General features: G+C 40.6%; 1 protein-coding gene across 1 annotated transcript; it reads left to right on the top strand.

Moving 5' to 3' along the window:
• The first annotated feature begins 453 nt into the window (after positions 1–453).
• Positions 454–5,644, top strand: LOC138203098 (heme transporter hrg1-A-like). The gene is made up of 3 exons (XM_069157697.1): positions 454–884; positions 3,296–3,463; positions 4,366–5,644. The coding sequence occupies exons 1-3, from the start codon at positions 755–757 to the stop codon at positions 4,500–4,502; spliced, it is 435 nt and encodes a 144-aa protein (XP_069013798.1). The 5' UTR covers positions 454–754; the 3' UTR covers positions 4,503–5,644.
• Positions 5,645–14,962: the final 9,318 nt, after the last annotated feature.

Raw genomic sequence — 14,962 nt, forward strand, 5'->3', positions numbered from 1 at the left:
CATATTCAGCTCTTTTAACTCTCTTCACTTCCACCATTGAGACACCACTGCTTCCAGGTCTTCTCACACCATCGCTGACATTTTCGTACAATGGGGTTACTTTAACATTTCAACTCCTTCAAAATTGTATCTCCTGGTACCTTAGCTTTGCTCACAGCTCTCAATTTTGACAATCACTTCAACTACTTAATATAATATTATATATATTAATATAAACACATTTTATCCATTAATGCCCTCAAAAAATTCTCTATATATTTTTGGTCCAGTTTAATGAAATATAAGTTTATTCTTCATTGAGACCTTCATTTTTATTTTGGCAGTTTGGGTCCTCCCTATCTTTGGGACGGTTGAGATGTTTTGCTATTCCTCTCGTCCTGCAGGGGGCACTGTGTCCTCTCCACGTTTACGCGCTGCAGGACTGAGCAGATTTCTTTGGTTAATAGCGGGTGACGTAGAGTGATAACGTGTTGTTCTGCAGCTCGATAGAAAAAACAAAACAAAAATACTGCACTCCTTTCCATTAGAAATGCTTAGTCATGCCTCACACTTGGCCTCTGGGTATGTGACAGAAAGCATTAATCAGCAGGACACGCGCGTGCAGTCACATTTTGTCCTCACGGGCTCGTTTGCAGGTGGACCGGATGCAGTTGTTTAGAAAATAGCGGCTCGCTGCTCTCACAAATACTCGGCTCATACATTCCTGCAAGCGTCTCCTGCTTTTCCCCCCACACGGTCTGTGGTTTTGTTAAAAATGGGTATCAAAAAGACGCACGTCAGTATCGGCTACGCTTCGTTCGGTGCGCTCGTGGGCTTCGCTGCGTTCCTGTCGTGGAACATCGCGTTCAAACAGCCGTGGACCGGAGCTATGGGAGGACTGTCCGGTAAAGTAAACACCGTCTGCAACGACACATTCTCAGACATGAATTCATGAGGTCTGTTTTTTGTTCCACCAGTGATGCCCACCTTGTTTCTACACACCCTGATTACAAAATGAGCCTGTTATGAGACAGAGGTCATAGTTCAGACTTCTTTCTGAAGGGCACACAAATCAGTTGATATAATCAAGTCAGTTAGATTTGTTTAGATTTTACAGCTGATTTTGTTTTATTATTGACTAACAGCTACTTTTAGACGCATTTTGATCAAACTGTCATAGTGACTCATTATAACATTGTAGATTAAAAAAATAAATAAAACACAAAATTTAATACAGAGGCTGCTCACATTTAAATCAACTATTCAAAGTATATTTTGGTCTTTAACGAATTAAAACAACTTAGTGTCTATTACATCGACATAGGGAAGCCAAGTATTGCATTTTTATTATATAACTAAATAAATTAATTTATTAAGTGCATACGACATAAATTGCGGATTTTTTTCTACGAATGTTCGTTACTTTCTCTGCTTGAAAATCAATTTTGCTGCTTCTAAAAACACTGAAGTGAGAAGAACAGACATGGACAAAGTTGTACTTTAGAGACATAATTTGCATTTGATAAAATGTAATAAGTTCCAATATGTGTTTAAAAAAAAAAAAGCTTTACTACTATATTGTGACTTAAGTATCATGATAATATTGTATCATGAGCCCTCTGGTGAATCCCAACCATAATATTTTGCACCTTTTCCCTCCTGCTTCTGGTTGTAATTGATTTTAAGCCCTTACAAATAAATACTCTTACTGCACAGAAATGAATACAAATAAATGGAAATGTGTTGAATTTGTGAAGGAAAGGCAGCTGGCCTACAACATGTAATGGTTTTAATTGAAAAGTGCAAATCATATTCCACTTGATAAATGTAAAAAAAAAAAAAAAACTTTATAAAACAGGTATTAGTCACAGATGTGTAATTTTATAAGTTACAATGTTACATCCTGTTAAGTCTTTGAAAATGGAAACGGCTTGGGTTAATGCAGTTATGTAAAGTACTACGTTAAGTTTTGCATCAATGAATTTGACCTTTTGAGATGCTGAGTTTCGCAGGCTCATAGCTGTAAATTCTACTCTTATCTGTTCACAGGATGTTCAGTAATCAGTTTCAGAAGTTGTTAAATGTACTGTACATCTCACCAAAGGTCAAACTGGCTCCCTTATCATTTGCTTTTATATTTCTGATCGTAAGCGCAACCTTAGGCTCATTTTATTTCCTGCAAATAATATTAGTGACCATTCCTGATGAACTGCTACTAATACATTATTCTTTCTGACATCTACGAGCTGCATTTTCCCCGTCCAGCACCAAAAATTACAAGATTACATGATTGTGCATGTTTGTCATCACGTTGTTCCGTAAAAGCCAAAGTAGCACCCCGGTCTGTGAAAAGTGGAGAACTTCCTGCTGCGACAAATCAGTTCCTTTTATTACATTTCAAATGAAGAAAGAAGCGTGATTTATTGACTCAGCAGTTGGTAACTTGCTGTGTCATGATCTGTATGAAAAAAAATGCACATTCACCGCTCTTATCAGCAGAATTTCATGACCTACCAAACTCAGTTCAACGACTGTTATATATGATCAGGTAATATCAGCTGTGGTGTCGACCTATTTTATGACTACTTTTGATTAAAAAAAAAATATCCTCCGTAATGTATGAAACTCTACTTCCAGAGGTTTAAAATGACATTAGACGGGTTAAAATGTTTTTCTTGTTGGTGCACTCAAGGAAACTATGATGTTAAAAATAGCTTCTTTTAGCTATGCAACATAGTAATATGTAGGGCAGGGTGGCCCCTCTCTTATTAAGTGGATCAGATATCAGCGAGATGGGACAAACCCAGAGTAAATACAGATTCCCAGTCAGTGTCGCTGTAATATTCAGCGTTTGTGCTCTCAGTTACATCAGTTTATGTCACAGTGGGCCACAGATTCCCTGTTTTTTTTTTTTTTTAGCACCACGGTCTCCTGCTATCGTACATCCCACATTAAACATACCCCATGGATTTCCACGCATTGTGGAACTCAGATTTAAAATTTGGGGAAAAGAGAGCATTGATATTAGACTTGTAATCAGAACCGCCAGATAACTTGAGTTAAGGTAAATAAAGATGATACTGGATATTGTGCTGAAAATGCTCAAGTGGAAATATTCAGCTATGGTTTTAACTGCTTATTTAAAGTCTCTTCTTGCATATAAGAGATGTTAAAAAGCTGGATTTTTAATTGAAAATGTTGTTAATGGGTTAAGTTACCATGTAAAACCTCCAGCAGTGTTCACATTTAAGTGATTCATGAAGCAGATGTCTCCTGAAAACTCCCTTCACTGTGTATTCTGCGTCTCCTCACTCAGGTGTGCTGGCGCTTTGGACCCTGATCACTCACGTCATGTACCTGCAGGACTACTGGCGGACCTGGCTGAAGGGCCTCAAGTTCTTCTTCTTCGTCGGAGCTTTCTTCTCTCTGCTGGCAGTTGTAGCCTTCATCACTTTCCTGTCTGTTGCCATCAACAACAATGAGTGTAAGTTGTTCCGCATGACTCTCCATCGTCACATAAAGGCTGTTTATAAAGGCTATAATTTATGGTTAAATACTTCAGTGGGGTATTTTCTTTTTAAATGATGAGCATCCGATCAACATCACCCATCTTCATCTCTTTCCTCTCTTGGTTTGAGCAGCACCTCTCAGTTACAGTGGAGGGATCTTTTTTTAAAGTCTTGTGCTTCAAAGTTTGTGTCAGTGTTTTGAGGAAGTCCCTTTCCTGTTGTCATGTGACGATGGGTCATTGCGCAGAGCCACTTCCATGAGGAAATGTCTCTCTCAGTTTGGTGTGATAGAACCTAAGTGGTCTGCATAGCCCCAACTTCAACCTCATTGGGATCTTTTACTCGAGCAAAAGATTCAATTTAAAAATGGAACTTTTAAGAGGACGTACGCTGCTTTCCTGTTTTTCTGACGTTTTTTTTTACATTTCTATTCATGAAATGTGATAAATTCTGTGATAAATTCTTATTCCTTGCTTTGAGCATACATGTGATAACTTGAGGGTTTCTCACTTTGCAGTAAACTTTTACACTAAATTGGTATTTTTTTTCATCTTTTTTAGACTGAGTTAAATTCGTAGAAGTTTATAAATACGGATATAGATCATCTTCCAACGTTAGTACTCGACCTCACCGGTTCCTCTTGTGGCTGAATAGCAGCAGATCTCTTCAGACAGGTTTCAACATCTTTGGAAAACCTTCACAGAAGAATGAAGTCTATTAGAATAAGATGTCACATATGGGTATCCACATACTTTTGACCGTATTGTGTAGCAACGCTACAAAGATCTTTATGATATCACACTGTTGTACTGTGTATAACGTAAATGCATGAATATAACTGCGCAGAGTGCTGACTGCTCATCTCTCCCCGCCGCAGCGCTGACCGACCCCCAGAGTCTCTACCTGTCCTGCGTGTGGAGCTTCATTAGCCTGAAGTGGTCCGTCCTGCTCGTGCTGTCCGCTCACCGCTACCGCAAAGAGTTCGCCGACATCAGCATCCTCAGTGACTTCTGAGGTCGCTCTCAACATCCCACGGTAACTCCTCAGACTCTGGTGTAAACTCACTGTGCTGGCCTCCAAGCCTGAGTGTGTCACAGTGTGAAAGTGATGGAGGAGGATTTACAGGAGAGTTAATAATACTTTGCGTTGTCGATGAGCACCCTGACCCTGGTTACTCCCTTGCCTTCTTGGCCAGTGTCTCCCTTCATCTCCTCTGGGTTTTTGTCTTTTGAGTTTTCATCATGACCAGGATTTGTTGTCAACTTCTTAACTTTTCAGGCAAATCCCGCCCTGTTTCATATGATCCTCGGCAGATTTTATTTTCTTACCTTTTCACCTCCTCGGCCTCCTGCTTATTTATGCATCTGCACAATTTCCTCATGAAAAAAATGTACCTAAGACGTGGTCATTTTTTTTAACCATGCTTCTGTGAAGGGAATCACTGCATTTCAACACACTCCTGTGTTAATTAGCAGTTGCAGTTTCATACTGCAGCCACTAGAGGGGATCACTGTTCCAATCATAACTGTACAGCTCCTTGTAATCCCAACTTTTTTTATAAATGTATTTAAGTTTGTCAGTTTGTCATGACAAGCTTTCAAATGAAATCTGTACAACACAACACATCAACGCTGTGATGAACACGATGCTTTAAGGTCGATATACATCCAAACACTGCTTTAACAGTGTATCAGGGCCTCACTGAGGGCAGGTCACCTCAAACAAATCCTGCAACATCAACATGAAGACTCTCTTGTGCAATTCCAGATAAGCACCACATGTTCTGGTTCAGTGTATTTCTGAACTATGAATGGGCATTTTTAATGTAAAGAATGATTTTTGTAATGTTTTTTTATCAGTGGGACTTAAAATAAGAATAAGTTTGGGCTTTAATTCAGCAGTGATACCACTAATATGCATGCTATAAGTATTTATGTTTTTTTTTAATGTTATATCGTCTTCATTAGAACCATTTATGTTGTTGCTTAATGAGATTATTTTGCTGTATTTCCTTTAAGCGTTTTATCTCTGTACACTACTGTGTTAGAAATGAAGTACTCTGGCATTGTGTGTCCACATGTATCACTTGACTGAACGTAGGCGTGTGTGTTTCTGCAAGAGTGTGTATGAGGGTTAATAAAATATGTTTTTCGACATCTTATGTGCATTGGCAAGCTTTTTGCAACAAAATCTAAAATATAGACACATCAGTGGCCACTAACTCTTCTTGTTTTTGAATGAGGAGTTTGTCTTTTTACAGTTTCGGTTCCTCTCAAACATTTGATTCCTGCTGTTCTTTGAGGAGAAATTGCAACATCAAAAACAAAAAGATAAACTTTCATTTTTTTTTTCCACGACGCTCGTGACTTTAATGTAATATGAGAAAATGTCAGGGAATCAGATCAAGTGTGCTCCTCATTCTACTTCCTGCTAAGTCCGGGTCAGGGGGTCAGTGTTGGGCATTAGAGTGGGATTTGCACCATGAGAGCAACCAACCACTTCTTCCCACCGGACTGAGCCACATTTATTAAGAAAAAACACCCTGCAGAATTGCGATTGCAACAGTAAATGCAGGCCAATAACCTGCACTTTGAAGTTCAGGCAATTATTCCATCCATCCACATTTTTATTTTGTCCCTCAAAGGAGAGGTGGGGGTGGAGTGGAGGGGTGGGGATGGGGGGGTGCAGAGTGTTTTTGGTGTATGATTTAGTAAAGGCAGCCGCCTGATGGAAGGACTTTGAAGTTGATGTGAAAAATGTGTGACTGAATTAATGCAGTGTTATCAGTGTTTGGTAGTACAACTCATTAATGATTTGTCTGCAGAACTACAGTCAAATAACGTGTCTCTTAAATGCATCCTGCAGCTGTTAAGGAAAAAACTTCTACCATGATGAGAAATAAGGAAAGTGAACCCGCCACAGTGTTTCATTATTTACTACACTTATCAGAAACTTTTGATCCTTGAAAGGCCACTATCATTATTTCATTTTCTTTGTTGCCTCCCTGCATCCTTCCTCTGTGTTTTAAGGACATTTTTTGTGGTACTTATATCTTAATTGCATTATACTGGTTTGTTTGTAAGCCCCCAGAGTCTCACTGCATCAAGGTAATTGCGATGTTGTGGTTAAATCACCACGGTAACGTTTTTTTATCTGGCTGTTATAAACTTCGACATTAAGAAACTGAAAAACAACCCGGCTCACTTTCCATTGAGCAAGCTGGCTGCTTTGGAACCAAATGCACCCTATTAAGTTTATACACCAGCCTGTAAAACGTGTGTGTGTGTGAGAGTGTGTGAGAGTGTGTGTGTGTGTGTGTGTGTGTGTGTGTGTGTGTGTGTGTGTGTGTGTGTGTGTGTGCAGTTTGTAAAGAGAGGGAGGGGTCTCATTTTATTCAATTATGGGACTCCTCTCTACCCAAATCAAGGAAGGAAGTTGTCTTGACTGGCAGTCTGGCAGTGTGTGGTGAGACGGGAAACAAGAATTCAGACACTCAACTAACCAAAATCTCCCAAACTTCCTGTACGACACTTAAGACAAACAACAGATGAATCCAAATCTATAATAGCCTAAACCATCTACAGAGAATGTTATTTGTTTACACTGTATGCACACTTATTGAACAGATCATGTCAAAATTACAGCAACTGAGAGAACATAGTCTTCCACCTGTCTGCTGTCAAATCTGTTTATGTGCCTGACACTAAAATGTCAAGTTAGGGCACATTTTACTGCTCTTTGGCTGGTTTAGTTATTCATTACATGTTTTAAACTTGTCTGACATGCAGTTTCACATCAGTTGATAAAAGTAAAAGTCTGATATTCATAATTACATGGAAATACGACAGTGTCAGCAGCAAAATGTAGTGGTGGAAAGTAACTTTATATATAAGTACTGTACTTTAGTTGAAATGGCATTTCCATTTGATTCTACTTTTTACTTGGATTCCACGACACTTACAAGAAAACAGTTATTTTACAGATGAAGATTTTGAATATTTAAGAATTTCACAAAATGTAAATAAAAAACAACAGTGTATAAAACTCTTCCGTGATCAGTAATAATGATTCAATGACATTACTGGGGGATTCTATTTTATACTTAAACTGCTTCTGCTAAAAAACATTATAAATCTTTACTTCAATAATATTTTCAGTGCAGTACTGAATATTTGTACTTCAGTAAAGGATCTGAATCCTTCCTCTGCCACTGAAAATGTATCTAAACTACTAAACTCATTATGGAGCAGAATATAACCTCTCAGACTATCAAACTGCGTTGCTGGATTGTTATTGATGATGTATTGTACTGTAAAAGCTGTATGCAAGTTGATGAAATGCTAATTTTCAGCTACTTTATAATGTTGAGTAGTTTATTTTATTGCATATCATGTATCCTAACCTAATAAAATCTTAAGTCAGAATAAAATAGGGAAGTAAAAAGTAAATATCCTTTAATATAAAAGAAGTAGTTGAAGTATATAAAAAAAAAGGATAAAATGAAAATACGCGTATCTAAACTTGAGTAAAAGTACTTTGTTACTTCGAATGGCTGCTCAAAGATGAACAGTGATTCACAGGTTCGCTGGCTTTTCCATTGTGAAAGCTGAACAGTGGTATTAATAAGACAAAAGTAAAGCATTTGATCTAAAAAAAGAAGCATCAGGAGGGAAAAAAAAGCTAAATGAAAAGCAAACATCTTGAATTGGTCGAGAACCAGATGGCCTCTTTGACATGAAGAAGTCGCCTTGGCATTTTAAGAAGGCAGTCCCAGAATGATTTCCGAGGAACTTCCGCAAAGCGTGGTACAAAGCCCGCAGATATTTAAGCAATATCCATAGCAATTTACTGTTTTATTTACAAACTGAAACATATGTTTCCAGACCTTTGCAGCCCTCTCTCCTCCCATCTCTCCTTATTACCACACTGATTTACTGGTGCAGGATTTCTCCCACACTATTGGCTCAATAGTCTCTACTTCTTTCTCTCTTATCTTTTGCATCTGTCCGTCTTTATCATCTCTGTCCATCACTCATCTGTCAGTCAAGCTCCTTTTCCTCCCAGACCTGGCTGTCGTCAGCACAGTAGAAGCCCTACCTTTACACTTAGCTATTGTTCTTTTCCTCCCCTGACTCTTGTGCGTCTGTGTGCGATGCTCTCTATGCCTCTGGGACCACTGCGAGCTCGCATCTGAAACATTTTAGAGAGACACATATTTGCTGTTTTAGAGCACAAAGGGATACGCCATGGCAGAGGCTGTTTGAAGTGGCTTCACAGGGGGAACCAGAACCAGAGCGAGGGATTTGAGAAGCCATAAAGAAACGTTAACGCAATGTAACTTTGGGAAGGCCATCTAATCTAATGGAAGTGAGGACTGATTCAATGTGAAAGCAGCCCCCTTTGAAGCTGGCTCTGTTGATGTTTCTAATGCAATAGCTCTGCTGGGGAAACGCAGCATTCCTGTCTCCCTCGCAGACACTGCTTCACTGTACGTTTGACAGAACTGGATGCGTGATGGTGTGTAATCCTGGAGATCCCAGGTAGACACTGCTTCCAGGAACCAGCATTCGAAGTGTGAGGTTTGAGACAGCAGCATGAGACTTCCTGACAGGCTCCTTATCCGAAATAAATGATCACTCAAATGGATTTTAACATGGAATCTTTTTAACAATTTTTTTAAAAGAGCCAAAAAGATTTTAATCGCCCTTTTGATATCAAGATATTCAAACACAACCATTCAAGTTGCAGTTTACATGCATTTCTGTCCAGACTCATACAATTTATATAGTCAAGACTGGAGGAATCCTTTTCCATGTTCATATGTTTTGCCAATTAATCCAATTGAAAGTGAACAATGCTTCAAATATGGATGTTGCTGCAAAGAAGCTACAAATTCTAAAACATGGATGAATCTTTGCAGTTTCAAAGTGGACACCCAAGAATAGCATCACAGATTCAGTATCTGACCAAATATGAAATATGGTCACAATCTCCCCTTCTGCTCCCGAGTTGTTGGTGTTCAATAAAGGACCGAACAGTGTTACAGTTTGACGTCATAATAAAATTGACCTTTCAGATATGAAATGTCACCACTTCATAATTTTTTCCAATTAGACATTTTTATGAAATTTTGTCATATTTAGTGTACAAATTCTTGAGTTATCGCCACCAACCTGTTTTTTGAGCTAACGATGACCTTTGACCTCAGGAATCTAATCAGTTCATCCTCCAAGCCAAGTGATCGTTTGTGTCACATTTGAATAAAATTCCTTCGTTCGTGAGATATTGTATCGTCATAATAGGGGACGGACGCAAGGTCACAGTGATTTGGACCTTTGACCTTTTGACTGCCAAATTCAAATTCGTTAATCCGTGAGTCCAAGTCCAAAATAGAACAGGACGGGCAAGCTGAAATGATGCCTGTGTGGAGATATAACAACAGAAAGGGACCCGACAGCCAATCATATTGGCACATTTTGCAATGACAACAATAAACCTCCTTAATCCATCTACTGTATATAGACACTGTATATTGCACCAACAATACACAGCCTGGAGCCCCCCAGAGTCCAGGCTCACCACCGGGGTTGAATGGACAGTTGACACAAGGTAAAAGCCGTCATCAGCTCACTTTGCTTTGTTTTCAGCAGTCAGATGTAGAAGTTTTGTTAGAAAAGAACATAAAAGTTGTCCTGCAAGCATACTTTATAGGTTCATTTCTGAAGTTCACCGTGAAACGGGATTTTCCAAGCCAAGTGGCCACATGGTCAGCTGTGATCTGCTGAGTCACTCAGGCCTATTAGTGTTTCCATGTTAAATGTGAGTGGCTGACTCAGCAGGGAAAAGACTTAGGTGTGATTATATTCTGTATTTAGAGCTTGATCACATCAGCGTCTTTCTGTGTAGATGTTTAGACTCAGCATTATAAACTTTACTGAAAAAAGACGTGTTTTCTTCCGTTTGTGCTTCATGTGGACTGTTGCAACATAATCTTTATTGAAATGCAAAGATCTATTGGATATGTAACACTGATGAAGTGAGGATTCAAGTGTTTGTTATGTGTTGCCCCTGTTTCAAATTATCACGTGCACGGGTAGATCGTATGACCTGCTGCCCGCACATATGGACATGATATGACGTAACACTGAAGCAACATGTCACCCTCACTAATGTGCACACATGCCAAACCACACACACAGAAACCTCTCTTGTTTATAAGTGTATATTTCTTTTATTGTCTCCTGTTTCTGTGTAAAAGCTTTTGTCATGTCGCCTTTAGAAACCAAAAAAAGGTCAATGCTACCCCCCTCACCCTTACCACCACCACCACCACCACAACCGCAATCACATAGTCATTAACAGTCTTAGAAGCAGATAAATAATAGAAGCCGAGTTCAATTTCACTGAAATAAAAACTGAAATAACCAGCAAACTGCAGCTGAGTTTCACTCCATCTATTTCTCCTCTGAACATGTACCCATGATGCATTGCTTCTCCCTGGATGAGCCATACGGGTCTTCATTCAGTCCAACCTGCTGCTCAGCGTGCTCCAGCCCAGCACGCCGTCCCTCCAGCTCAGCTGTGAGCTCCACTGGGACTGTTCGTAATGTGCCACGGATGGACCCAAGCCCTTAAACACTGTAATCAGAGCCAGAGCAGGATATTGGCTAAATTACACATGAAAGCAGGGACATTTGAAGGAAGCTTGAGCGTAAAATATTATGATAAATTACCGTCTAATAGGAGGATATAAGTTGCAGCTAAACAAGAATAATACAGGCTCGCACACAGCGGGGAGGAAGGTGTTTTAAATGCAGGATGGCACTCCCACACAGTATCGAGAAACACTTGGCCAAAACCACTTTAGTTCAAAGTCTGTTTAGTTGCTGCGCTGGAGCTTTCAATCATATCACATGAGCTTCATTTTAGATTTTTTATTTTTTTTAGATGCTTTATAGAAATTATACAAACATAGAAGTACAAGAACAGCAAATATAACCAAACATAAGAAGAACAGTACATTGTATCGCTAGGGGGGATAAAAATAAAACTGTATACGAATAACTTAATAACTTAATGCAAGCTTTAATTGCTTTTTGCTTTAAGATGGTGTTGAATTGATGTTTATTGTGTTTATAAAAGATGTTTTTGTTGTTCCACATAAAGTAGTTATGAGGTGAAAAACTGGGCTTGTAGATGAGAGACCATGACAGGAAAGTATTAATGCCAGTAGTGATCATGTGAGCTCCTCCGTTGACGTCAGACGCATTTCTGCTTCCAGGTCACCTGACTTCTGCTGCTGTCGCAGGTTTGCACAGATGCCGGATGAGTTGTGTCTTTGTCAATCAGTGCCATGCTGTGGTTCAATTACGGTAGCTTTCTGTGATTTTGTAGACGCTTTTTCTTGGGCTCCCCTCGTCCCACACAGGTGACTCACCCACGGATCGCTGTCAGCTTAAAGTTCATCCTGTATCACAGGGGACTGTTGAGTGGATCGGAACTTTGCTATGTCCAAAATGTCACACAATATTTGTATTGACTTTTTGGACGACATAGCCTAATATAGTATGACATGTTTATGACATTCTTGATGATATACTATAGAATGACGTGTTTGATATTTTCTACGACATACTATAGTATGACATTTTCATGAGAAGTTGGACAACATTTGGGTATGACATTTAGACCCCCCCCCCCCCCCCCCCGGCTCCCCTCTCTCACGTAAACCTCCCCTGTTGTGTGCGAAGATGATTGAAACTAAGTCCAATGTTCCAGTCCAGTGTTGTGGAATCATTGTCAGGTTTAATCATGTTAATCAGGTGTATTTATGTTTGGCTGAGTTACCTCTACGGTTTTCTACTAAGAGCTACGTTACATTCGTTAATGCTGATTCCCTTATTATTATTTGAATAGTGATTACTGTTTATTTATGTTTAAATCAGTTAGTCAGGACAACTACTCCTTTGTACAGACCACACACACACACACACACACACACACACACACACACACACACACTGATTTAAAAAACTATTTAAAAGACTATAAACTGTTGTGCCTGTGTATTAGGTGCCTCCAACCTCAGAAAAGCTCTGTGGAATAAATGTCAGTCTCCATGTTCTGGCTGGACACTCAGTATTAAAAAAGACTTTTGAAACAGCTAAATAGTTCAATACATTAGTAAACAAACACGAGTGTTATCGTTCTAACTCGGGCCAAAAAAGTGAATTATTACCTCAAACTATTTCTTTATTTCAACTAGAAAAATCAGGTGAAGACTTTTTTCTCTGCTCGTGACCTTTTTGCTCCAAATCTCCAACCTCACTTCGACCTCATCCACACCTCTAGTTTAGTTGGCAAGAAGCCCCTCCCCTTTACCCCACCCATTCCCATCACCACCACCCTCAACCATCCCCCACCATTCTTGCACCTTCACCCCACTGCCCCCTCCTCCTCCTCCTGCTCCCGAACCCCTCTAAGTGGATACCCCACAGGAAGGGCTTCTCCAGGGGGGAAATGGGTCCCAGATGTCTGCCTTTGTGTCACTATAAGCTCCTCGGGAGGGATGGAGCCCTTGGAGGATGGATATTGGGGGGTGGGGGGTGGGTAGGAGAAGGCGCGAGTAAGAGGAGGGAGGGGGCCATCGTGCGCTGTGTGCAAACATCAATAACAGCAGCCAGGAGGGTGAAGAAACTCCCAGGGTGAAGGTGAGGAGGAATTTACTGATTGGTTCCTTTTGTTGGGGTTCAGTGTGGATTTCCAAACACATCACTTATGATCGGTCACACCGCCGCGCTCCTACCAGCCGAGTACGTCACCGCACAGCTTCGACCTCTCGGTGTATGATGGTAATTGAATTGACTGCATTAAGAACTTAAAGAAACAATTTTTTTCTCTGTGAACTTCAAAGTTTCGACGTGGCTACTCTTCCGTGCAGTGTTTCAGTCAGTGCCAAACCATGTGGTGTAGAGACAATACATTGGCCTCTTTTTTGATATCCAAGCCTCCCCGTGTGTGTTTATAAGCCCATGTACCATATATTGATATATATCGATATCTGTATGTTCTATTTTTGGCTCCAGAAAGAGTTGATTATGACCCCTGTGGAACCAGAACGAAGATGAGAGCGGGGCCTAAGTGTTTAGTGAAACATTATGTCAAGACTCTGACAAGGAAATGAAATGTGCAACATCAATCAGCCTATGAGGATCGAGATCAAACGAACCTCCACACTCCTGCATCTGGTTCTGTTTGGACAGCCTCACTTTTTTCCCCCCTTCTCCCTCTCCTTTCTTCTCCTTTTCTTTTCCCCTTTTCTTATTCTTCTCCCCGTTTCCCCCCTTCTTTTTTCTCCCTTTCTATTCTTCTATGCGCCACGACATTCCTGTTGGCCTACCCGCTACGTTAGCTCATTTTTTCCATGATGGTGGCACGGAGCCACGCTTTCGCTAAAGGTAAGCCGCAGCTCCCGAGATTAGCCTCAGCAACAATGACTTTCCTGTCCGTCCTCTCTCTCCATCAGAGCTCCCAATGAGCCTCAATTCTAATACCAGTTAATCCCGGAGCTGACTTGGCCCGTTATGTAAATTTAGCCTCATATAATTCACTGTATCTGTCCGCTTTGATGGCCAGATGAGTCTCTTTTTCTTCTTCCAAGTTGATTGAACCCAACTGCGATGGAGCTACTTTCCATTCAGCGTCACTCCGTGAATGAAATGTAAACCAGCGCAATCACGGGGCTCATCAAAAACCTTCTGAACCTTCTCTCTGTGCACACAATCCTTCAAATGCTGCTGCAGTCACACCCAAATTGTTGGCTATAGGAGCTGTCAGGCTGCGTGTACAGACTGATATGAGGTTCGGTTACAATCTGTGTTTGTAAATACTACCAGTTTTTTTTTGTCTCAATGTAATATCTCTGGACGAGGACTGAATTTAAATCAACTTTGAAAACATGAAACACATACGAAATCACATGGAGATCAAGGTGCCGAAATGCAAAGGCAATGCTGTCATCAAAAAGTACAACATTTTTGCAGTGGTGGAAAACTTCCCACAAGATTTCTTTGCAGTGATCCACCGATGAGTCACTCAAGTCATGACGCATGAAGGTCTGAATGGTTCGGTCGCTGTTGGGAAACTGATGAGGAGACGAAGGTAGATTCACGGAAGGATCTGTCATTTTGTCCCAGTTGTAGGTTGCACAAATCGAGCACACACAACCTGTTGTCCTTTTCTCAGGAGAGCGTACCTGCTGTGTCACGACTGCCAATGGGAGGGAAACGTGCTTAAGTGTCTGCAGAACCAGATGGGTTGGCGGTGTGGAGGTGGAACATGTGTCGGCTCTGCCTCGGGGCCGTGGATGGCACAATTAGGTGCTCTCTCACCTCTGCAGACTGAGGTCTATGGGCCACGGAGGTCAGGGGTTACTCAGGGTCCCTTCCTAACCCGACACGGAGGGAGTAGGACAG

This window comes from Embiotoca jacksoni, unplaced genomic scaffold (assembly GCF_022577435.1).
Source record: "Embiotoca jacksoni isolate LCO1_2020_lvr unplaced genomic scaffold, fEmbJac1.0.p SCAF_1, whole genome shotgun sequence".
Lineage (NCBI taxonomy): Eukaryota > Metazoa > Chordata > Actinopteri > Embiotocidae > Embiotoca > Embiotoca jacksoni.

Excerpts from the sequence above, each read along its gene's own strand:
- LOC138203098 (XM_069157697.1), top strand. The coding sequence starts at position 755 with ATGGGTATCAAAAAGACGCACGTCAGTATCGGCTACGCTTCGTTCGGT. Across the intron at positions 885-3,295 it reads AGCTATGGGAGGACTGTCCG|GTGTGCTGGCGCTTTGGACC; the intron begins GTAAAGTAAACA and ends CTCCTCACTCAG. Across the intron at positions 3,464-4,365 it reads TGCCATCAACAACAATGAGT|CGCTGACCGACCCCCAGAGT; the intron begins GTAAGTTGTTCC and ends TCCCCGCCGCAG.